General features: G+C 44.4%; 1 protein-coding gene across 2 annotated transcripts; it reads right to left on the minus strand.

The window, feature by feature from the left end:
- Mx1 (MX dynamin like GTPase 1) lies at positions 1–25,634 on the minus strand. 2 transcript variants are annotated; one of them, XM_052158186.1, is made up of 14 exons: positions 25,612–25,634; positions 23,029–23,140; positions 17,095–17,287; positions 16,011–16,148; positions 15,276–15,430; positions 14,878–15,016; positions 14,201–14,399; positions 12,350–12,428; positions 11,821–11,943; positions 11,276–11,417; positions 7,247–7,405; positions 4,077–4,153; positions 2,090–2,338; positions 1–588 (listed from the first exon to the last, which is right to left on the minus strand). In XM_052158186.1, the coding sequence occupies exons 2-14, from the start codon at positions 23,110–23,112 to the stop codon at positions 358–360; spliced, it is 1,968 nt and encodes a 655-aa protein (XP_052014146.1). In that variant the 5' UTR covers positions 23,113–23,140; positions 25,612–25,634; the 3' UTR covers positions 1–357. The 2 variants fall into 2 exon arrangements, with proteins under 2 accessions (XP_052014146.1, XP_052014147.1); XM_052158187.1 differs by lacking the exon at positions 25,612–25,634 and adding an exon at positions 25,345–25,416.
- Between the last annotated feature and the right edge of the window lie 285 nt (positions 25,635–25,919).

Here is a 25,919-nt window from a genome sequence, read left to right on the forward strand (position 1 = left end):
TCAAAGAAAAGTGGTTTATTAAAGAATGCAACAAGCAGCTCCCAACACCACGACCCATTTGTACATCAAATTCTTGTTTCTGGCAGAGTGCTAAAAGGTGGAGGGCACGATGGTTAGGAAGGGTATTCAGGGTGAAGCCAATGTCTTATCAGCCAAGTGGCTTCCTCTACCCATCTATCTGCTGAGTTTTGAGAGCCTCTTTCTCTTCCTCTTCTCAGAGTGAGCAGAAAGTGCCTTCAAATCTTAGTGCTAGTACTTATCAGAGAATAAAGGGTGGTGGTTTAGCTACCAGGAAAGGCAGGAGCCCTTCTGTCCTTGAATCAGTATCCAGGAGACACAGGGAAGGACAGAGCCAGCTTAACCAGGGAATTTGGCCAGCCTGCGCCGAGCCTGGGCCAGCCTGGCCAGCCGCTCCTTCAGGAATTTCCTCTTCTCGCTGGTGTCACTCTGCTCCTTTAGGAGCCAGCTGCAGGAATCCTTGTCCTGCAGGAGCTGGAGCATGCTTTTCTGCAGCTGCTCAGCAAACATCTTCAGGATGAAATACTGGATGATCAAGGGAATTTGGCTGGAGATGCGGTTGTGAGCCTCCTAGTAGAGGGAGACACAGAAGGCTTGAGGGAGAGGTGCAGGGAGCCTAAGGTTACCATGTCATCTCTGAGTAGTGAGATCCTGGCAGGTACAGGTCTCCCTCGGGCCCCTCAGTGTCCTGGCAGAGCAGGTCCAAAGTAGTAGCTAGACTGGATTCCATCAGTTTCCCTCACCTTCAAATGGATTTTCAATGGAAAAGAGTAATACATAGTGGAACACAGTCCACAGAGATATCCCAACTCCATTTCAAAATGTCTGACTCCTCTGCTGAGAACATTGCTCATCTGTCCTTAAGACCAAGGCTTCTTGGTAGGAGTGAAGTATAGCTAGGCTCAAGTCTCCCAGTCCTGAGACAGGTTGCTCTCCAAGTTATATGTTATCTACTGCTGGTTTTCCATCTGGTGTCTTTCTGGTACTTACTTTTCTTCTTTAGGATACAAGTATACCATGACCACTTCCTTCTGGAGATGATTAAATGGAAGTCACAAGACACCAGAGTAAGAAGATGCCAGACAAGTGATAACTACCCAAATGGTAGTTTGGGGCACAAACTTCAAGTCATGGCAGGACATAGGACAGATGGCTAGGGTGTGGCCCATGTCATCTCTGAGAAGTGAGATGCAGGCAGATACAGGCCTTCCTCAGGCCCCTCAGTGTCCTGGCAGAGGACGGAGGCAATGGGAAAAAGTGAGGTACAGAGGTGTGAGGGACATAGGAAGACACAGAGACCTGAGATATTCAGGCATGGGTGACTTGTATGGGAATAGGGCCTTGGCTAAAAAAAAAAGGAAGGGATGATATCTGTAGACAAGCCCTGATTCACAGTATGACATGTAGACACTTGAGGACATTATACACTGAGAAAAAAAGCCAGTCAAGAAGGATAAAACCTCTACTCTTCCACTTGTTGAGGTCCCTGGAATCTGATTATCTACAGGTGCATGGCCATACTACCCAAGAACCATGGGCTTAGCCACATGACAAGGCTGGCTTTCTAGCAGCCAGAGATTAAGACAAAAGTCTATACATAAAAAGGTCACCATGACTTCCCCTGTGTGGATGATTCAAGTCCCTGTAGCTGACTGAGTAGGACCTGCTGTTACCTAAGTTACATGTTATGTGTTCCACACAGGTGTCATGACATAGCTTATACTTGATGAGTGCATGGAATCCCAACATGGTGCTAAGGGCTCTATGCTCCATCACTGGTGCTCAGGATGGGGAAACCACATCTTACTGAGAAGAAAGCTGATATTATCAGAGTCTAAGCCACTCAGTCAGGGTCACATGGGCCGTAAAAGGCAGATGTCTATTTCTCTAAGCTACCTGTTCATGTGAATGAATTAGGACCACTTCCCAGAGGTTCACCTAGAGCTGTAGGACAGAGTTGTCCTAAAACCCCTTGCAGACTTACACCCTATACAAAGAGACACAAAGTAGCCCGCTGACACAAAGGGAAAAAATGGCCAAAAACCCAGTTCCAATGTGTTCACACACTTACCTGGCGGTAGGCATTCAGATGCTGGAATATCTCAGCCATGGATGAGTTCTGTAAATCTTGAGACTGAGAGGAACTGATGGTTCCATGCTTCATCTTCTTCTCATCCTCAGCTTCTTTCTCTCTGACCTTCTGCAAGGCTCCCCTGTAAATTTGGTCCTGGCAGTAGATAATTTGTTCCATCTGGAAGTGAAGTCGGATCGACTTCTCTGCTTCCTTTTCTTGTTCTAATCTGATGTCTTCAAGTTTGGACTGCAAAGAAAGAGAAAAGCAAGCTGATAGTCATGAAGAAATGCTTACCATGGAGTAAGAACACAGGATACCCAACAGGTCCACAAGCATCTAGTCACCTGGCAGAAATAAAAGCAGTCATTATCTGGGAGTGGTCCCTGTCTCTCCCCCCCACCCCCATTCCCCATCTCAGCTCATCTGTGCAGAGGACCCCTGAGCAGAAGGCAGAAACCAGGGGAAGTCTGAGCCAGGTTTGAGTAGCCCACTGCTACAAAGGTCAATCAATCTTCAGTGTCAACTTGAGTGGATTTAAAGATTTATTTATTTATTTATTTATTTATTTATTTATTTATTTATTTATTTATTTATTGTGTGTGTGTGTGTGTGTGTGTGTGTGTGTGTGTGTGTGTGTGTGTGAATCTAGTCAAGGACCTCTCCAGCTCCTTTACTATATTCAAAATCACACAAGATTCTATATCTGAGCACATCTGAGAAGGTATTTCCAGAGATGTTTAAATGAGATAGAAAATCCAGCCTAATGTGGGCAGTGCTATCCTATAGTTTGGGCTTCTGAATATCAGCATTCATCTGTTTTCTGAACAAAGCAGTGTAACCAGCCGCCTCACACAACTACTGCTTTGTCTTTCTGACCACAACAGACTGTACCCTCTCAAACCATGAGCCTAAATAAACCCTTATTAAGTTGTTCTTATCAGGTATTTGGTCACAACCAGGAGAGAAGTAAGGAATACCAGTAGGCAAGGGCTGGGACCTGTGTACACTCCCAGCTTTGACCCAGCTACTCTCCTTGTTCTTTTAGCAGCTTTGGCATCTGCAGGAAGCAAGTAGCGTCTACCAGAGAATGTGCAGATATAAGAAGGGGTCACTTTAGTCAGTCATCTCTCCCCACTATGTCCTGGGCTCTCAGGACAGCCATAGAGGATAGCGTTTACTCAGCTTCCTCACTGACGGAATCCAGCTCAAACTCTGGCCCAGAGAATCCAGCAGCCCTTCCCTTTCCTCTGCTCACAGAATATCAGCTATCCTACTAAGCCAATAGGCTTTCAGATGTCTGGATTTCTCATTTTGGGAAATAAGTTTTCTAAGACATATGGCACACATCAAAGGACATTGAAAGGCTACTGATGGTTATCTGATGCTTAACCAGTGGCCACATTTCCCCCAACCCTTTCCTTCTGTCTGCTGGGGTATCAGAGAACATGGATACAGGGTTAATGCTCCTCCTTCCTCAGAGACTTATAAGGGACCTGAGTCTGTTCTATGAGCTTCATTCCCCGTCAGATCCCTGTCAGAGTGTCTGGGGCCCTGGGGCCTGACTTTCCTCAGAGCGACTAGTATGCTGGTATACTATAACATTAACAACTTTTCTAATAAATGTCTTACTTCCCACAATACCTCTTAATGTCCCCCTTGCGTCCCATATCTGACACCTTTCACTCAATGTCAGGAGTGCCTTTGTAACATGGATCTGTGAGTCTTCCTGACAGGGTGGATTTGTGGATTTCAGCATTCATCTCTGAATCCTCTCTCCCTTTGTTCCTCCCTCCATTTTTACTCCTCTCCACCATGCCCTCACTTTAGTCAGACAGCACCAGTAGCCTCATCATTAAAATTCAAGCAGGAACTTAATTAAGCCTTTTCCAAACAAGCACAGAAAAGCAGAAATAATCTCAATCCAAAATACTGATTCTCTACTGTTATATTCATTATGCTTTAAAAATAATATATTTGGCTTTACCTTGGTAGTTCTGTGGAGGTTAAGAAACTCACAAAAATTTTTCTCAGAAACACTTGTAAAGGCGGCTCGTACAATTTCTGATTGAAGAGAGAAAAAACAGTTTAATGTAGTAAGGCATAACGTGTTCACACTATGTACATGCAAAACTAGGGCAGAGGTGGGAGATGTGGGTACTCTCCTGTGCTTTCCCTCCTTTCTCTTTTCTTTGCCCAATGAAGAGAGACGGACACCTAGGTTTCCAGAGATAACAAATTTTCAGGAGAAGGATGGTCATTATCTTGCATGAAGGACTCTAGCTTGTGCTCTCTATAGGAGCTCTCCTAGGCTAAGGGCCTAGGAGGTTTTGTGGCTCTGCCTTTTAACAGCAAATCTTTGAGTATAGGAAGGCAACTTATTTGCTTAAGTTGATTTTATAACCAGCCACTTTGCTGAAGTTGTTATCAGTTGTAGGAGTTCTCTGGTGTTTTTGGGTCACTTAAGTAGACTATCATGTCATCTGCAAATAGTGATAATTTGACTTCCTCCTTTCCGATTTGTATCCCCTTGACCTCCTTATGTTGTCTAATTGCTCTAGTTAGAACTTCAAGTACTATATTGAAAAGATATGGAGAGAGAGGGTAGCCTTGTCTAGTCCCTGATTTTAGTGGGATTGCTTCAAGTTTCTCTCCGTTTAGTTTGATGTTGGCTACCGGTTTGCTGTATATTGCTTTAAGGATGTTTAGGTATGGGCCTTGAATTCCTGTTCTTTCCAAGACTTTTAGCATGAAAGGATGCTGAATTTTGTCAAATGCTTTTTCTGCATCTAATGAGATGATCAGGTGGTTTTTTTCTTTGAGTTTGTTTATGTAGTGGATAGCATTGATGGATTTCCTTATATTGAACCCTCCCTGCATCCCTGGGATGAAGCCTACTTGATCATGGTGGATGATCGTTTTGATGTGTTCTTGGATTCGGCTGGCAAGAATTTTATTAAGTATTTTTGCATCAATATTCATAAGAGAAATTGGCCTGAAGTTCTCTTTCTTTGTTGGATCTTTGTGTGGTTTTGGTATCAGTGTAATTGTGGCTTCATAGAATGAGTTGGGTAGAGTTCCTTCTGTTTCTATTTTGTGGAAATGGCACCCTTCACAATAGCCACAAACAATATAAAGTATCTTGGTGTGACTCTAACCAAACAAGTGAAAGATCTATATGACAAGAACTTCAGGTCTCTGAAGAAGGAAATTGAAGAAGACCTCAGAAAATGGAAAAATCTGCCATGCTCATGGATCGGCAGGATTAATATAGTCAAAATGGCCATCTTGCCAAAAGCAATCTACAGATTCAATTCAATCCCCATCAAAATCCCAACTCAGTTCTTCACAGAGTTAGAAAAAGCAATTCTCAAATTCATCTGGAATAACAAAAAACCCAGGATAGCTAAAACTATTCTCAACAACAAAAGAAATTCTGGGGGAATCAGTATCCCTGACTTCAAGCAATACTACAGAGCAATAGTGTTAAAAACTGCCTGGTATTGGCACAGTGACAGACAAGTGGACCAATGGAATAGAATTGAAGATCCAGAAATGAACCCACACACCTATGGTCACTTGATCTTCGACAAAGGATCCAAAAACATCCAGTGGAAAAAAGATAGCCTTTTCAACAAATGGTGCTGGTTCAATTGGAGGTCAGCATGCAGAAGACTGGGAATTGATCCATTCTTATCTCCATGTACTAAACTTCACTCCAAGTGGATCAAGGACCTCCATGTAAAACCAGACACACTGAAACTAATAGAAAAGAAACTGGGGAAGACCCTAGAGGACATGGGCACGGGGGAGGGGGGGAGGGAGTTCCTGAACAGATCACCAATAGCTTATGCTCTAAGATCAAGAATTGACAAATGAGACCTCATAAAATTACAAAGTTTCTGTAAGGCAAAGGACACTGTTAAAAGGACAAAATGGCAACCATCAAATTGGGAAAGGATATTCACCAACCCTACATCTGATAGAGGGCTAATATCCAATATATACAAAGAACACAAGAAGTTAGACCACAGGGAACCAAATAACCCTATTAAAAAATGGGGTACAGATCTAAACAAAGAATTTTCACCTGAAGAAGTTTGGATGGCCGAGAGGCACCTTAAGAAGTGCTCAACATCATTAGTCATTAGGGAAATGCAAAACAAAACAACCCTGAGATTTCACCTTACACCAGTCAGAATGGCTAAGGTCAAAAACTCAGGAGACAGCAGGTGTTGGTGAGGATGTGGAGAAAGAGGAACACTCCTCCACTGCTGGTGGGACTGTAAGATGGTACAACCACTCTGGAAATCAGTCTGGCGGTTCCTCAGAAAACTGGACATGACACTTCCAGAGGACCCTGCTATACCTCTCCTGGGCATATACCCAAAGGATTCCCCGGCATGCATTAAAAACACATGCTCCATTATGTTCATAGCAGCCTTATTTATAATAGCCAGAAGCTGGAAAGAACCAAGATGCCCCTCAAAGGAGGAATGGATACAGAAAATGTGGTATATTTACACAATGGAATATTACTCAGCAATTAGAAACAATGAATTCACAAAATTTTTAGGCAAATGGTTTGATCTGGAAAATATCATCCTAAGTGAGGTAACCCAATCACAAAAGAATACACTTGGAATGCAATCTCTGATAAGTGGATATTAATTAGCCCAGAAGCCCTGAATACCCAAGGCACAAATCGCATAACAAATGACTCCAATGAAGAAGTATGGAGAGGGTCCTGATCCTGGAAAGGATTGATCTAGCATTGGAGAGGAATATAAGGACAGAGAAAAAGGAGGGAGGTAATTGGAGAATGGATGGAGAGAAGAAGGTTTATGGGACATATGGGGAGGGGGGATCTGGGAAAGGGGAACTCATTTGGAATGTAAACAAAGAATATAGAAAGTAAAAATATTTAAAAAAAAAAAAAAAAGAAAAAAGAAAACAGCAAATCTGCCCACAGTGGCAGAATAGATTGGATTCCTGAACACCACAATAGTATCCAGGATCACAGAAAACCTGCCACTGGCCTAGAACCAATGCTGGCAGACAGCTCTGAGGTGCAGTACTGCCTTTGTCCCCATCTCAGAAATAAAATGGCTAAGAGCAACAGTAGCATTCTTCAGTGAAACCCTGTGCAGTACTCACCAGTGACCACGTGCAGCATTTCTATAGCTGGCTCTTCCAGGATTTTGATTTGTCTTCTTATAATGTTTTCAAATGTTTTGTAATTCACAAACCCTGGCAGTTCTCGGCCACGATACTGCTTCTCAAATGCCCAGACTTCTTTATATAAAACATCATAACCTACAATAGGAGGTAACAGCTACTGGTTTATAAAGCCATCTTGCAGATTTTTCTAAACAAACCCATTCTGACTGTGTGAGTCAGGGTTTCTATTCCTGAACAAACATCATGACCAAGAAGCAAGGTGGGGAGGAAAGGGTTTATTCAGCTTACACTTCCACATTGCTGTTCATCACAAAAGGAAGTCAGGACTGGAACTCATCCAGGTCAGGAAGCAGGAGCTGATGCAGAGGCCATGGGGGGATGTTTCTTACTGGCTTGCTTCCCCTGGCTTGCTCAGCCTGCTCTCTTATAGAACCAAAGAGCACCAGCCCAAAGGTGGCACCACCCACAAGGGGCCCTCCCCACTTGATCACTAATTGAGAAAATGCCCCACAACTGGATCTCATGGAGGCACCTCCCCAACTGAAACTCCTTTCTCTGTGATAACTCCAGCCTGTGTCAAGTTGACACACGAAACTAGCCAGTACACTGACCTTTCTGAATTTTCCAAGATATAGTGAAGTAAATAAATGTCTGCATATTGAAAAATATTTAAGGGGGCTGGAGAGATGGCTCAGCAGTTAAAGAACACTGACCGTTCTTCCAGAGTTCCTGAGTTCAATTCCCAGCAAACACAAGGTGGTTCACAACCATCTGTAATAGGATTTGATGCCCTCTTGTGTGTTTGAAGAAAGCGATAGTATACTCACATACATAAAATAAATGAATAAATCTTTAAAAGAAAAGGGAAAGAAAAAATATTCAAGGTTATAGAGAAGAATGCAGTTGCAAGGCTACTTCTCAGTTAAGGCAACAGGAAAGATCAGAGCTGGCGACTATGGCAGAATCCAACAGGAAACCAGAGGAAAATACAGCCTCAAAAAGACCTGAGCGTGTGGATTTATGAATCCAACTGGATTTTGACCAAAGAAGAAGGGTCAGAGCACATGGCTCACTAGGTCCAGTGGTCCTCAGACAGCATCATGAGCTGGGGGGGAGGAAAGGCACCCTTCATCAAGGGATGACAGGGGAAATAGGCATCTTATGTCCCCAGTGTGACTTCATAACACAAAACACTTAGTCCCTCTTCCATCAAAGGAAGTAGGCAGCAGACTCAGATGGTGCCAGCTTTTTCTGCGATGAACCAATAACTTGTTTTGATTGTTTATGTTTGTGTTTTTTTTATCATTTTATATGTTTGGGTGTTTTGCCTGTATGTATGTCTGTGCACAGAGTGCATACAGTGCCTCCACAGGCCAGAATAGAGTGTCAAATCTCCAGTGACTGGAGTTAACAGTTGGTTGTGTGAGTTACCATGTAGGTGTTGAAGATCAAACCTAAATCCTCTGGAAGAACAGTCACTGAGCCACTGCTCCAGCCTCCAAAGAATATTTGTTAATTAAAAGAAAGCTTACCCCATTAAACAAGACATTGAAGATATCCAGAGAATTATAAGTCGAGCACTACAGTCTTACCCTTGGTTCTGGGAAGTTCTTGTCAACCCTGGAACCACTATTCTCACTAGCAGTTGGTACCTCACCTTAGTCTATCTCCAAGACTGCAGCCTGTGCTCTGCCTCTATCTACACCATATGTACATTCTGGGTGTCTCTGAAATGGAATTACAGAACACAGGCCCCCATGACTGGTGGTTTTCATTCAGTATCTTGCCTGCAAGGCTCATCAGTCAGGTACCACTTCCACTCCCAGGGGGATTGTGACTCTGCTCTTTTTCTGCCTTTCTGAGGGTTAAAATACTCCACTGAGTGATGCTAAGAGCTGAATTGCCTTCCTCAAAACTCTTGTGCTGTGGTCCTAGCACCTCAAGGTGGCACTATTTGCAGATGAGGTTTTTAAAAGTACTAAGTATAAATGCATCCATTAAGGTGGTCTCTAATCCACTCAGACTGGTGCCCTTACAGGGATTGACAAGAATGTGTAAATACCTAGAGTAAAAGACTTGTAAAGGCCTGGGGAGAAATGCCAGGTCTAAGTCAAAAGGACTTGTATGCTGTCTATCTCCTATAGACTTTTTTTCCAAATCCCCTTGGGAGTGGAAGTGGGCAGCATGTGCTTGCTTCTCTGAGGGGTTACTGCTGTGATCCACTGCAACTGTACCATTTTACATTCCCCCTCAGTACACCAGGGCTTCCTTTTTCCCTGCCTCTTCTCTAGCATCTGACAGTGTTTGCCTTTCTGATTCTACTTCCCCTAGAGCCTGGGACATGAATTATTCCTGTGTTTGCATTTTCATTTCTGACGGCCTATGGTCATATACCTTTTGAATGTTTTATTTTTCATTTGCATATCTTCAGAAAGCCTTTTACAGTCCATTGCCCAATTTCTAATTGGATCTTGTTCTTGGAGTTGTAAATCTAGTTCATATTCTGTTTTTTAACCTTCCCTCCCCTCATCTATCAGATATAGTGGCAGACACCTCTCGAGTTTTGAAATGGGACAGTGGCTCTTCCCTGGAGTGAAAACATACTGCAGAGCCTATAGTTTTTCAGCTTCAGCTGTCTGGGCTTAGTAGTGATACCAGAAATGGTGGGCACAGTGAGGATGTAGAAAGTCACAGCCTTTAAATAAGTATCTCATAAGGCTCTCTACAAAGACACATCACTACCTAAACTAACCACCCACCACATCCTCCACTCGGGACTAATGGATTCCACATGTGGCCTGCAGGAGATAGAGCATTCCACTTTAGATATCTGTCACTCATGCCAAAGGAAGCTATTTGTCTGAATCTTTGGTTCAAACCAATTCTATGTCCTCATTAAGCAACTTCAAGGAAAGCAAAGTCCTTTGGATTTCCTCTTAGCCATGCCAGCACTGATATATGATCAAAGAATACATTTATAACACCTTTCCCCTGCTTCAGATTCCAAAGATACGAAGATGGAGAAGTGGTGTACTGCAGAGGTAGAGGGCTGCAAGCACTTATATTATCTTCTTATTGCCACAATGAAACACATTAAGTCGCCCCAGACTGAAGGCCCTGCACAGGCAGCAGTTTCAGCCAAGATTAAAACTTCATTTTGGAGGAATGCTCCTAAGGCATGAGATGTTAAAAAGGAGATGAAAAAAAATAGGGTGTTCCTAAGGGAAGTAAAACACTACAACCTCCTGGGAGGCTCCGTAAACTCAGGAAGTAAACAACTGAGTGGCTTTAGGAAGTCCCTGAAACTGGTAAGATTCACTAGGCCCCCCTCTTCAAGTGTATATAAACAATGGGGATTGATGAGAGTCACTCTCAGATAAGCTGGGCTGCCTGGCAGACGCATAGACAAGTCAAGCTACCTGGCAGAGGCTCAGACCAATTGAACTACCCAGAAAGAACACTCTCCAACGTATTAAGCTGCTTGCAGGCTGTGCAGTGTGCACTAGATTTCATGGGGCGGGTTGAGGATACAGATGACTCTGAGTCATTTCTGTGCCTTTAATCACCCATATTCCTGTAAGTAACTCCCCACCCCAAAATCTCTTTGTTTCACCAAGTTAGACTTTGGCAGTATCTGTACTTTCATCTGTTGTCAGGTCCTTATCTGATGCATTATCCAAGTTTATAAGTAGAACTTTATTTCTAGTGTACTAGCATTGAAAAGTGAGCCTTTAAGAAGTGACTATGACATGATTGCCCCATCCTCATAGGAGATGTATGTCCTCAGAACAGAGGAAAGGAAGCAGATTCTCATCTTCCTCACACAAGGACCAGGGTAGATCATCTTGGAAGCAGAGATGAAGACTTCACTAGACACCCCATCTGCTGGTGCCTTGACCTGGGACATCCTAGCACCCAGAACTATGAATGATGAACTTCTAGTGTCTATAACAATGGAGTGTAAGATTGTTAAGGATAGCAACACAGATTGGACAAGATACCTACCTTTTTTGAAATTCCTTTCAATCTCGTTACTCCACAACAAGAACTCAGTTCGGAGCTTGGTAAATAGGCGACATTCTCCTTGCCCCACATTCTCTTCCCCTTGTACTATGGCAGTGATGTCCTGATTAAAAGCATTGATTTTCTGTCAAGAAGAAAAACATCAATATAAGCAGAGATCTTTCAAGCAAGGGATAAGATAGTGAAAGAACATGTGTGCCCTGAAGGCAAGAGTGCCACCTCATCTTCCTGGGTGGGTCCAGCAGAACAGTATGGAGAAGGAACTTCTGTAGCAGGAAATACCTCCCTTACTCCTCTTCCTTTGAGATCTTCAGGGAGAACTCTTCTCTCAATGTGGATAAAAGAAAAATGCCACCCAGCTCCACCCTGGACTCAACCATGGTCTCTGTCCTGACTCGCTTTTTAACATGAAATGGGCAGGATGCATCTCTATCAGCTTTGGAGGCATGAGATCTGAAGAGCACCAGACAGATTCATGTGTAGACAGTGATGTAGTCACCATGTCTGGAAACATAGACAATGCTCACTTCAATCAGGAAGAATGTTTTTTCATTGTCATCTTCTGGTATGTCCATACCATACTTCTGCAGCTCTTCACTTGTACTCTGGTGACTTTCCTTTATTTGATTTTCTAACAAAGGAAGAGATTTCTGAAATAGAAAGAGGTGAATGGAACATAGATATTTAGACTAGAATGCAAATGAGGCCCCAAGCTTATTCTACATAGTCACCATAGCACATAGACAACATTCTAAAGTCCTGAGACAGTTTTCCTGGTGCAATCAGTACTTGAGAAGCATCTCTTTCCACCCAGGTTTGCCCACACCTCCATCCAGTACATAACCCTGTCCATTGTACATGGTTGGTTCCTAAAAAAGCCATCTAGGGACACCTCCTTCTGTATCAGAGACATGAACTCTCTGTAGGAAAATGACACAAAGCACCTTCCAGTCTCTTTTAAAATGGGGAGTTGAAACAACCCAAGATCCCTAAACTTGTCTGTTGTGTTCAACAGGTGCCAAGAACTCTTGTTTCCAAGCAGTTTCTATAGCTTACACAGATATGCGAGATGAGCTCTGTGGTCAGTCTCGCTGCCAGGCAGGGCACTGTGGCCTTCCCATCCTCCAGAAGAACTCTGTGGGAACAAGAAAGAGGGTCCCATCAGACCTGGCCAGAAAACAAGTTTTCATCTTGCTGTGGGTAGGTCAGGGCAGTTTGGGTACTGGGATACCTACTTAGAGGTGGGTTTGTGGAATGATGCAGGGAAATCAGCTTGAATAGTTCTACAATGGGCTGCAATGACCCCCCCCTCAGCTCATGTAATAATTAGAGTAGAATCTGCTTTCCACAAAACACACGTACACAACTACAGAAATATTATCATAGCACACATATCCCTGTCCATGTGTGATACACATGAACACACACAAGTATACAACAAATCCTTCCATGTGTGGTAAGTAAACAGACACATTACATGTGTTGGAGTAACCTATCCCCACAAATATTTTATCAACTGACTATTAAGGTATGTCCCTGTATTTTCAATTGTTAATTGCTGTGCTGGCAGTATATATGGTATTGCCATTTCTATAGCCCACAATACCTTCTTTCTATTTGTCACTTTCTCATCTGCCCAAAGAGATGATTCTCTGAGATTATCATGTTAAAAAAGCAACCTATGGTGGGGGAGGTCATGTAGCTCTCAATCTAGCCAGCTATAGGCATAGAGCACAGTCCTGCCTGCTGCTGATTGCCTTAGAGTGAATAAGCTGTAGAAGCTCTCCCACTATGCTAGTAACTTTTTGTATGAGAAAGGAGTATGGCTCTTGATGAATAAAGAAGACGAAGTAGAGGAAGAACAGGAGCAGTACTGGGAGATACAGCAGAGAGAGCCATGTGATAGAGACACAGTGGCAGGGAAAACAGGTGGAGTCTAGATGGCTAGCTGGGGGACTGCTTCAGAAAACAGGCTAGCAGTCTTGTACTCTACAGTGATTTGTACTATACTATGTTAAACCCCAAGCAGGACACCCAAAACACCTGCAATATATGTGTATAATACATATTAATTAGTATACATACCCTGCCATAGAGGTTACACATATGAGTACATGCATGTATACTCACATGCATAATACACAGAATAAACACAATACCTATAGATCCAGGTCCCTATACAAAATCACTGACATGTATCAATTCATATTATCTATCACATCTCCCAATGAACTCAAAGACAAATCACAGGATCATCTCATTAGACACAGAAAAAGGCTTTGACAAAAATCTAATATCCTTTTCAGAACAAAAGTCATGAAGAAGCTTGGGATGGAGAGAGCTAGCCTCAACCTAATAAAACTAATAAAGGTTATATATATAAAAAAAACCAACATCAGTGGAAAAAAATCAAACATTTCTCATTAAGATTAGGACAGCCTTTTCTTTTCAAAGAGAATGCTCTTGCAGTAGGAACTTTCAAAGATCGTGTAGAATTTTCAGCCATCAGCAGCAGGTGTGTTTGGAAGCTCAGCTCTTATACCTGTGTCTGTTGCTGCTCAGTCTTTGTTTTGCTCTAATGTAATGCTCTAATAGCCTGGCATAATTTGCTGGAGGTACTGAACAGTTGCCCCTGCCATAGATGGCTGAACTGATATCTCTTGTAGCTGAGTCTATCTTTATGAAATGTCAAAGTCACAGCCAGGATCCGGGCCTCCTACTTTTCCTCTGCTCTGCTCTAGTTGTGGCTCTGGTTCCTATACCATTTGACTGTGGCACTTTGGCAAGTCTCCTTCCCCTTTCCACTACTTAATACTCTTTAAGAACCACTTTGCACATTTTTCTTTCCTTAAGGAAAATTCTACAGTGGTTCCCAAGGTACAATCATCCTCAGTATGGCAGAGGCACCTGAAATGAGGGTGTTCCTTGAAGAAGACTTGCTCATTCTGAAGAGCCTCAGCCAGGCTCAGCTGATCCTGGATGTCCCGCTGACCCCTGCACTTGACTATCATGTAGCCCTTCTTCAGATGGTACACCAGGTTCCGCACCACATCAACAACCTTGTCTTCAGCACCTCTGTCCACCAGATCAGGCTTGGTCAAGATACCTGAATGACAGGCACTGAGATTAGAGGACACACACTATTCTGAGACAGCAGTTAGCTCAGCTCTCACTGGCCACCAGAATCCCATCCTCACCTGAGGCAGACATAATCTACACTAGACACACATAAGATGGAAACCCACCTACAGAGACTTGTATACGTAGCCTTGTGAAGACAGTCAAGCCCCTCTGTCATCGGCAGACCCCTCAGCACCTCTCCATTGCCACCACCCAGACAACAGCTATTCATTCTTCAATCTGCCATGGACTTTACCATGGCTCCTGGCCCAGTGAGTCTCAGCAGATATGATTTCCTCCCTGTGCTTGTCCACCTCTGGCTCCTCATGCCTTTTCTACCAGGGAGATGAGATGGGGGGATTCCTGTCTCTGGCCTCAGTGGGATCCTGAGCTTGGTCCATCTGGATCCAGGAGATGCATCTCACTTGCACTCACACATTACTGTTATCTCCCACTCTCCTTACCTATGGTCCTATCCCCGTCAGGGTCCACCTCCTGAGCCATGCTCAGGGCCTCTGTGGTGGCAATATCCACATTGCTGGGAACCACCACCAAGTTGATGGTCTCCTGTTTTTGGATGTATGTCTTGATGAGTCTCTTGATCTATAAGAAATGAGATGGTGACTCTTAATTATGGAGACAGGATCAAGAGAGAGAAGGTCCTGACCATTCTCTTGCTTTAGGGTTCAGGCCCTGATCTCCATGGACTGCATCCATCTGTCTCCCTGTCTCCATCCAACATGGAGGGTGTGGTAAAGCCTGGCTATCCACTCTTACTTCCACTTCTACAAAGTCTCTCTTAGACATTGTCCTGGACATACCCCAGCACCCCTGCAGCCCAGTGTAGGGTCTAGAGTCCCACCTGGCGTCCTATGTCTGCAGGCTGGTTGCCTACAGCCACCCTGGTAATTCCAGGCAGGTCAATCAGTGTCAGGTCTGGGACATGTGGGGAGCTGACATCCAGGCTAATGAGCTTATCACTGATCCCCAGGCCTACACCAGCAATGAAGTTCTGACCTGGAAAGGAGGGAAAAAAAGATACCCTGGTCAAGCTTAATGGAGTGGGATAAGGAGTCTAGAGGGCAGATGAAGGGGTTCTTATTCCAGAGGAAAAGCATGCCTTGGCTTTGCAGTGACCCCATAGGCTCCTGCACTGAAAAGTTGGGTTGGTCCTCAGCTGGCCATATTTTGAACTTCTAGATTCTCTGGGAGGTGGAACTACACTAGAAGAAGTAGGTTATTGTAGGCAGGTCCATATGTCTTATTTCTGGCCCCTCCTGTGGCATTCTGTTTCCTGCCCACTCTACTTGACATTGTCACAATAATGTTCCTCTCAGGATCATAGGAAAAGGTCTTTTGACCATAGACAAAAGCCTCTGATTCCAGGATAGAATGTAAATCCTCCTGTAAGGCATTCTGTGAGGAACTGTGCCATCGCCACAGAGAAGGAATTTGAAGTCTCTTCTGTGCAGGGGTCCTGGGTGACAGCAGTTTTGAAGGGAACAAGGTCTTGGCAGAAATTCTCAGCATTTCTCTGCTGACTCAAGACATAGTGTTGACAGATAGTCAGAGGATAAGGGAAAAATGGGATACTGACCTTTGTTGATGGCCTCTTCCACCTGTGAAGGATCAGAGAGCTCCACTTCGATGTCATCATAGGTGACTTTGCCTCTCCACTCCTCTCCCTGATTCAGCTTCCTCAGTTTCAGCACCAGAGGGCATCTGGTGACAATACCTATAAGATGAGACCCATGTACACCTAGTGTTCTGCTGCACATACCATTATGGGCCCTTAGACTAGAGGTGCCCACACCTTCACCTCTCATCTACAGAGATACTGGGAATGGAAACATCTGGCCTCACTCTGATGCTGCCTGCCCAAGGTGACCTCAAGTCTATATTCTGGGAACAAGAACCCAGGTCATGGTTATACATTTTGCATAAAAGCTATCAACTAATTTAGGCTGATAGCTAAGGAACCTTTAGGAGGGTTCCTCCTAGCGTGGCACTATCAGCTCCATAGGGACCTTGGTAGAACCTTTAACATACCTGACATGTCCTATTAGCTTACCATGTCCCTCAGGCCACTTCAACATGCCTCGTATTCTGATCTCCTTTTCAACTCCTGTCATGTCTATGGCATTTCACTTGGGTCCCTGAACCAGTTGGATTCCGGGTTGCCCAATGACTGCCTCAGTCATAGAATTTATACAGCAATACTAACCTGGACACCAGTCTCTTCTCTGAAAGGAGCAGTCACCTCAAAGGAAGGGGTTTAGGACCTGACACACTAAATCAGAGCTCCTGCAAACTGCAGATTTCAAAGTGACTCTCAAAACATACAATGCTCGGAGAGTTTGATGGACTGAAAGCTGCCCCACCCTGAGCACATGTGTTCAGCCCCAACACTTCGAATGACTTTCTTGGATATAGAGCCCCAAAGGAGGTAATACAGGCTCATGGAGGACTTGAGAAGCTGCATGGGTGGAACCCTAGAGACTGACCCTGAACCTGGTGCCTTTGTGAGAGGAGGAAGAAGCTATAAGACTGCATCTCAAGCCAAAAAGTAAGAGCACCTTGACTTTTATTCTGATATGTTCCCAAACTGGGAGGGGACCTGTTTCTACCCTTGAAGTCCCAGGACCCACAGTCTAGCAGAGCAACAAACACTAAGCTCTCACCACTGCCTCTGGGGAGGGCCACTCCAGACAGTGCTTCCAGCACAGAGCTCTTCCCTGAACTCTGGTCCCCAATGACAGCAATGGCAGGCAGGGCCAGGTCCTGCTCCACACCCAGAGCCCGCAGGGAGTCAATGAGGTCAATGCAGGGCCGCACCTTCTCCTCATACTGACTGCAGAGGTTGTTCACAGAATCCTAGATGAGGGGAAAGCAAGAGTGATGTTGCACAGGAGATGTTCCAGCACAGCCAACAGAGTTCAAGAGCAATATAAGTGTTGTTAGAATTCCCTAAACTGAAAAATAGGTAAAATATATTTGAGGAAATACAAAAATGTTGATTCTTCTGTCTTAATGATTAAAGAAAGAGGATCTGTGTTGTGTATGGCCCAAGAAGCTAAAGTACAGCATGCTCCCGATTACCAGTGATGGACCTGCAAAGGTGACCCCAGACTCACTGTCTCCAGAGAAGGGAGAGAGAGAGAGAGAGAGAGAGAGAGAGAGAGAGAGAGAGAGAGAGAGAGAGAGAGAGAGAGAGAGAGAGAGAGAGAGAGGGGGAGAGAGAGAGAGAGAGAGAGAGAGAGAGAGAGAGAGAGAGAGAGAGAGAGAGAACATGGGTTTCCAATGCAGAAGCAAAGCCATTCAATTTCCCTTGTCCACAGTTTTTATAGGGTCATGGCAAAAACTGGACAAAGGCTGAAGTAATCTCTGTGGAAATTGGTTAACTGTCTGGACTGTTATAGGCTGAGCCAATGTCAGGGCACATACTCTATGCATGACCTCTGGCCCAAGCAGGGAGACAGTCATATACTGTTTATGTTATGCCTGCTCAGTTAGGAGTAATTGAAGCCCCGTTCTATCCATCTCTGACTCCAGCCTTGATATTGACAATCCCCAGCTACTGGTTGCTCTGAAATGTCATTACCTACCTTTGAGATGGACACACATCACAGATCTCCAGTGGTGTTTATTATACTAAACTTTTTATTTTCATATTGATCACTCCCATGGTGTTTATTATACTAAACTCTCTTTATTCTCATGTTGATCAGCTTGTAGCTCCAGTGCAGTAGAGAACAGTCATAAAGCCAAAACATAAGAAGGTCGATCATGCCCTACATATATCTTCAAGAGCTTCCTGTGTGCCTGCTGCTGCCCTGTGTCACTGGGCCAGAGTCCTGCTTCTTCATCCACCTGCTTGGCATGTTTCTCATTGCTCTTACACTCATCTTCCCCAGTGCTTCAAATTCCACCCATTTAACCCTTAATCCCCCTTTTAACCACAGCCTCTGTCCTCATGGTGATGCATTTGAGCAGTTACCCTGAGCTACTTTCCCCTTACTACCACCTACTGAGAGCCAGAGCCTGCTTCCTTAATGACAACCAAACCAAAAGGATGAAGAAAGTCAACAAACCTCAGGTGCACACACACACACACACACACACACACACACATACACACACACACACGACATCAAGGTCCATTTGAATCAAATTATTTAAAATTAGTTATATATAAACAGGAGATAGTAAAAGAAGTCAGAAAATGACCCCTTGAATGCAGAGGGACAAGACAAGCTTGATGGCCAATTTCTTATCAGAAATAATGGAAGTGTGAAAACAGTGGGGTGTCTGGGTTATACCTCCATTTTGAAATATATTTATATTGCTAACAAAAAAAACCCATGAACCTAGGCTGCTAAACCCAGCAAAAATATCTTTTTGAGGGCAATAGTGAAGCTACATGGAGGACTTGAAATAAACACCTGATGGCTTAGAATTAGTATGTCTTTGGCCAGTAATGTGTCCTTTACCTTATAAAATGCAAGAAGTCAGGAAGGTTTTAAAAACTATTTATTTAATTATGTAATTTTTAGAAGAGTTAATTAAATTGCAACTATGTTAGAAAGGAAGATGGGAGTTTAGCTTAGAGTTGTTGAGTAGGTCACTGAGCACTTTGTACATCTCTCCCATCTCTATGGTAAAGCAATTAAACTAAACTATATTAAATTATATTAAAGTGCTCTGTTATCAATAGATCCCATAATTTAGGTGGAAAAATAAAACTTGGAGAAGCAAGCACCTTGATTGAAATGTAACCATTCAGGAATCAGATAACCTATGCTCTACTTTGAAATTCCCCTCGGCTTTTCTCATGAAAATCAGGAGATGATTATTATAAATATCAACACAAAAAAGTCAAAATACAGACTTTCCATTTATGAAACCTAAACAAATTCATCCCCAGCACATCCACACTGCAGGAATTGTAAAAGGCATCCTGCATACAGAGACGACATGACAGAAGAGAAATCCAAAAATCCTTATCATGGATCAGACACCACAAGCGGTGTGTGACTGGCACTGGTTTCTCATGACTTCACCATCCTTAGATGATAGGTGAGGGGCTGGAGAGATGGCTCAGTGGTTAAAAGCACCGACTGCTCTTCTGAAGGTTCTGAGTTCAAATCCCAGCAACCACATGGTGGCTCACAACCATCCGTAATGAGATCTGATGCCCTCTTCTGGAGTGTCTGAAGACAGCTACAGTGTACTTACATATAATAAATAAATAAATCTTAAAAAAAAAAAAGATAGGTGAACATAAACAGCAGCAATGCATTGTGGGGTTTCTGATGAAAAGGAAGACCATGACATGTAGGATGAAGGCCAATAGCAGAGAAAGGCTTCTTATACCACACAGGAAGCTGTTATTGTGTCCTTCATAGGTAGACTTGTTGTTTATTAAAGGTGAAAACTATATAGTTCCACACTAACATAGTGAACCAGCCAGCAGAGGACATAGTATGCACTCCTAAAATATAGATATTTAATCCCAAGGTATAAGAATATAAGGAAAAGGAAGAAAAAGAACAAGTGCTTCACATAAAAAACAATTAGAAATGTCTATTCTTATCTAACATTACATATAAATATAAATTAAATATAAATGGCTTAAATTCTGCTCTAACAGGCAAAATGACTCTAAAATAGTCACAAAGCAGAAGGATGGAAGCCTCTGGTCCCAAGATGGTGATAAAGTTGTAACTGAGATGGTATGGTACTTCACAACATACAACCCTGAAAGTCACTATATGAAACTGACATTAATAAGATACAAAGGGAATATCTGGGAAAGGGCCAGCTTTTTACTAAGCTATATTGGAACATTTCACTGTCTACACTTAAAAGAAAAGACCTACACTGCTATGTTACATCATAAAGTATACTAAATTACCAACCAGGGTGCCTGCATGGGTCTGACCCAGGTTCTCTGCACATAAGTTACAGTTGTGCAGTTTGGTCTTCTCGTGAAACTCTTAACAATGGGAACAGGAGCTATCTGTGATTCTGGTGCCTGCTTTTGGGACTCTTTCCACCTACTGGGATGCTTCATTCATCCAGCCTTAATAGGAGAGGAGGTATATAGTCTTACTTTAACCTGATAAGCCATGGTTAGTTGATATCCATGGGAGGCATGCCCTTTTCTGAAGAGAAATGGAGGAGAAGTGGATGGAGTGGGGGAAGAATTGGGAGGGAAAACTCTGGCTGGGCAGTAAATTAATTAATTAATTAATTGACTCATGATTTATCATAGAAATAGATGGAAAAGACATAAAATATAGACATTCTTGAAAACAACAAAATCTACATATGTGGGTTAGGTTCTGGTTTCTTAGAAATGACCCAAAAGGCATGAGCCAGACAAGAACTCGTAAAGTCATCAGAGCAACCTGGTTTCTAAAAAAGAGGGGGAAAAGCACCAGCTAGGGAGCGAATGTTTGCAAAGAATATCTCTGACAAAAGATTAATCCTGAGTTTCAAGCTAACACAGACAACACTGACACAAATTCCCTAGCCAGCTGTGGTCTGACCCCACTGAACATAGGATAACTGCTAGGTGGCTGGGTCTAAGACCTCACTGTGCCCTTGGTACCCAGCAGTGAGTCTGAGCCCTGGCAATACTTTCATGCCATTGTATCATTCCTTCACAATAGTTGATAAAATAGAGTAATAAGCTAAGGCATAGGTGCCCCACCCCTAGGTGAGGGAAAGAACCGTTGCCAGGGCCAGGGTACTCCATCCACACCTCACCTCTGCCACTCCATTTTTCCCTCCAGCAGGCCCCCTGCCTCAGTCATAGCCTTACTTCTCGGTATCATTTGCTGCTTCTTCCTAAGTTGCTCCCAATGCTGTATGTAACCTGTGCTGAAGCTTGCTGCACAGTCACATAGCCATTTCCTTTCCAACTTTGTAGACTCTTGGACCTTCCCTCACACGAGGAAGGAGAGGATCACTGAATGGAAATAGGACTAGAAGATATATGTGAGGAGTAGTGAGGGGGGGACTTCCTCTACGCAGTCTTGGGGAGCTCTCATCCCTGCTAGGTGCAGACCTTCCAGTGTAGTTGCTTTAAGGCCACTCACATTCCTGTTGTAAACCCTTACCCATTGCTCTACAAGGAAGCCTAATAAATGCATTGGTTCCCTGATGAATGCTGGTTGAACTGCACCTTGGCTTGTCCTTGGAACCTTAGAAGGAGGGGCATATGTTGTTGTCTCTCCTAGGGAAAGGATTTTAGCAACAGTACCCTACACTCCAGGCCTTGCTCCCAGTACTGCAGCACCAGGTCCGTTAGGACTTTGTTGCTAACAACAGCTGTGCCTCAAGAGGTATAAGAGTCTCACTTGCTCCTCTATCAGAGCACACCTGTGCCTGTTAAAGCACGTGGCTCCAACCCTAGGACTCTTATGTAGAGGAGGCTGTGCTGCTACTGTGGGCCTAAAAATATCCAAATCAAAAACTTAGTACCTATTTGCCTAGAGGTTGTGCTAAGAAACCATAGATAGCTGCTCCCAAAGAATGTGAGTGTTGATTGTGTATGAGTTTAGATCTGAAACATCCCCCCAAAGACCTCCTGGTGAAGGTTTAGTCCCCAACTCTTTGTTCTTGGGAGGTGGTGGGATTCAAATAATTGGGGGCAACTGGGAGGGTACTAACCACAGGCAGCACTGCTTTGAAATTAACCCAGACCCCAACCCTTCCTCTTCTACCTCTCTTTTCTTTTGCAGCCATTAGACATCAGCTTTGTAGAACAATGGCACCTAATGGGCATGGGATGCAATCTCTGAAACTGTGAGTCAAATAACCTTTCCTCTTTATAAATTGATTTTGTCAGGAACTTGGCCACACCAACAAAAAATCTAACTGATGTATTGAGTGTGAGTTCCTTGTGCCCCTCACTCTGAGGGTTATACCCTGGCAAGAAAGAAATGCAGACAAATGGAGGGAGAGACAATGGTCCTTCTCATTGCCTGTGACCTTTGACATGGATGTTAATACTAATTTTAAAAGTGTTGATCTTTACTTAGACAGGCAGCCAGGCATTCCAATGTCTCTTACAGGGAATGACTACACAGTTCTGAGTACCAACATCAGCTGCACTGACTCTTCTCAACAGCCATGTTGCCGATTCCACTGTGGAAACAGAAAATCCACTGCTAAAGAGAGGTAGACACGCCCAAGGTCAGAAAGCTGACTGGATCAGACTGGGACTATGTTGATGGGTCTCCTTCCAGAGACCAGGTTTGGGTCAAAGCAAAACTGGATTCCAGCTCTAGGAAAACAGACACCAAGTGGTTTCTCCCAGAGGTAATGCCTCAGTCAGTCCTAACATGGGTTATAGCTGGAAACACAGCCATGGTATGGGCAGGGGACAGCATAGCACTGTCCAGGGCCCTGCCAGTCCCCAATAATACCACTTTTCCCAGAACAAGATGGAATCCTGGACACATTCAGTGAAGGGCACAAGAGGGCCACTGGTCTTGCTTTGGCCCACGCAAAGATAACAGTGTGCACATCTGCATCCCCAGGATGCAGACTTTATCTCCAGTGGGTATTACATAAAGGAGCAGCCCTCAGATGGACATGGGTCATACCTGGTCTTTCTCTTCTAGGCCAGTCTCTCCATTGGCTACGTTGATTAAGTCAACACTTCTGTTTTCTTCTGTGCTAAGAACCATCTTTTATTTCTTCTCTCAATTGGGCACTCTGTTGGAAACGGATATTATAAGTTAGAAAGGTCTAGAATAAAATTTTCTGGAACTTGGCTAAGATTTACACCAAAGATACCAACATTACAACCTCCATTCTTTCCTGCCCATCCAGGGGTCCTTCTGGAAAGGCAGGTGTTTGTTTCTCCTGTGGAAAGGGATCATGAAAGGGGAGTAATTCTAAAGGCACTTGTGGAGTCTGTTAGTCTAAAAGAATCCTTTAGACAAAGTTTTGGAAAGACCACATATTAAAGGGGACCCAGGCTCCAGAGTGAACATCCCTTTACTTCAGTTGAGCCTCATCTATTGGTCTATGGCTGTCTTGATTAGTCTCACCATACAATCAAGGGATATCACTGGTCCCAGCCTTTTGTCCCATGACCAAAGATTCCTAGTGACCAGTCAAAATAGGATAGACATCTGTTCCATTTCTGGGATCTAAACCTTGTATTCTGTTTGGAAATCACAAGCATGTACAATTCTTCTGAGCCACCTTTGAGACTTGGTGTATCTTTGGAGCAGAGGAACCTGAAAGGTCACACCTTCTTCTGCACATTCGGTGCCCTGGATAGCCAGCTGTACTGTCAGCCTGAGGTGAATGCATCTGCCCATCCAGATCTCATCTGCCCATCCAGTCAAGCAGAAGCTGCTCCCAGCACTAGATCAACCCTAATTTTTAGGGGACCTGCAGGGCACCCTTGCCTCCTGTCTCCCCACTTCTTGACTCTTTCCCACTGCAGATCGCATCGCACAGAGACTACCACATTTCATGCAGGCTCATGCCTCACCTGAAGGTCTGGATCAGGCACACACAAGTAAACAGGTGTGTGGGGTCTAAGCATTCCTATGAAGGCAGGCCTGTGCCTATTCCTTCTGTCCTTGAGATGGCTGGCTTGCTTCTACTCTACAGTATGTAGTGGACATCTGTTTGGACTCTATATGCCATCTATCAGTTATTCTAAAAAATGATCCCTGTGGCAGGGCTCCCTGTTGGGGATGTATCCTCAGGCCAGCTGGAAACAGGAACAGCATGGGGGTGGAATCCAGCTCCTTTCAATGTAAGAACCCCTAACTACCCACTCACTACCATACCTATCCAGAACAACTCTAAGATGCTAAGAGTGGAAACCTTCCCAGGTCCATCAAGGTGTTAAAGTGGCCACAGAGAGACTCAAGAACGCTTTCTTCTCTAGGGTTCTTGCCTTCCATGTCCCCTGCAGTTGAGCCTTTGAGAATGGAAGATGTAAGGGACACCTGCACTCTGAGCAGAGGTAGGGCTTCACATCCAGAGCATGTCCTGTCTAGGGACTGGGAAGACCCTGGACAGACGTATTTCTCTACACAGATCGTCTGTCAGCCTTTCCAGCAGGATCCTCAAAGCAGGCTCCTGTCTGCACTTCAAAGCGTGCCCCTGGGTCACCTGCCTTCCTCCCACCCTTGACAAGAGACCTCCATCTGATTTCTCACGGACTGGACTCCTAGCCCAGGCAGCAGGGGATCTGAAACTTCTCTTTTAGGTCTTAGCCCCAGACCCCACCCTTTCCTGCTGCTTCCTAGCAGAAATAATTGCAGTTTAGGGAGCACTTTCAGACTGCCGCCAGAATCAGCAGCTGGGTGGGGCACTGTGTCTGGCCCAGAAGCTCCACTGGTGTTAGCATTCTGTCTAAACTCCACCCCCACAGTTACATAGCAACAGTCAGGTCTGCTCTTCCCCACAGTTACCTGGAAACAGCCAGGTAGGCCTGGACCCCTATAAAGGGGGCTACTTGCCCCCTTCTCTCCCTCTCTCTCTTACTCCTGTTTCTCTCCCTTGCCTCTTGCCCTCTTACTCCCCCTTTCTCCCCATTCTCTTCCTCCCTCTCTCCATATGGTCATGGCCAGCCTCTACTTCTCTACTCTCTCCCTCTCTCTGCCTCAACTACCCTCTTAACTCCCCTCCCCATGTCCTGAATAAACTATTCTATACTCTACCTCATGTGGCTGGTCCCTCAGAGGGAAGGGATGCCTTGGCATGGGCCTACAGGGACATCCCCTTCCCCCACACCTCACTACACCCCATAGAACATATCTTAATATATTTTTATAATCACAACAACCTGTGCTGTCACTGACCCCCTTATTTTAATAGCACCCAGAAATGTCCCACAGTGACCCCCAGGATTCACAAGGAACCTGGAAGCATCTTTGCCCTGAGCTACTCACCAGTCTCCTGCTTTGTCACAGAGGGCTTGGCTTTCTGGAATCAAGCATCTTTAAACAGTGCAGGCTCCACCCCTTCCCAGGGAGAATAGAAACTTAAAGAGATTGGCTGAGCTTGCGGCCTTCCCACCACCCCCACACCATACACAAACTGTCACTCTCCCCATTATTGTAACAGCACCCACAATGCCCTGCAGTGCTCATCAGTGTCTACAAAGAACCCTTAGAAGATATCTGCTGTCCCTGCACAGAATCCTGTGCAATACTCACCTCTCCTGGCTTGGCAACAGAGTGTGCAGCTGCCAGAGCTCAGACCCCTTTAAATAGTGCTGGCTCCGCCCCTTCCAGAGGAGAATTGAAACTTAGTGAAAAGGCCTCTGGCTTGCTGCCCACCCCCACCACATATGAATGGAGCTCAGAAACGAAACTCATCCTGAGGGACCTTGGCTGGGCTCTGAGGTCGGGAAATTGCTATTGTAGGCTCAGCCCAGCAGGACATGCTGTATGGACACCAGTTCAGATGGCTGCCTGCTTTCCCTCAAGACCCTCCCAGCTCTGTGCTGTGCCTTCAGCCTGAC

The sequence above is a fragment of the Apodemus sylvaticus genome, chromosome 15, assembly GCF_947179515.1.
Source record: "Apodemus sylvaticus chromosome 15, mApoSyl1.1, whole genome shotgun sequence".
Classification (NCBI taxonomy): Eukaryota; Metazoa; Chordata; class Mammalia; order Rodentia; family Muridae; genus Apodemus; species Apodemus sylvaticus.

Bases quoted from the DNA above. Each gene is read 5' to 3' on its own strand.
- Mx1 (XM_052158186.1), bottom strand. From the start codon at position 23,112: ATGGTTCTTAGCACAGAAGAAAACAGAAGTGTTGACTTAATCAACGTA. The intron at 16,149-17,094 runs GTGAGAGCTTAG...CTCATCTTATAG, and splicing joins GGCCCTCCCCAGAGGCAGTG to GTATTGTCACCAGATGCCCT. The intron at 7,406-11,275 runs GTAGGTATCTTG...CTCCTATTGTAG, and splicing joins TGAAAGGAATTTCAAAAAAG to GTTATGATGTTTTATATAAA.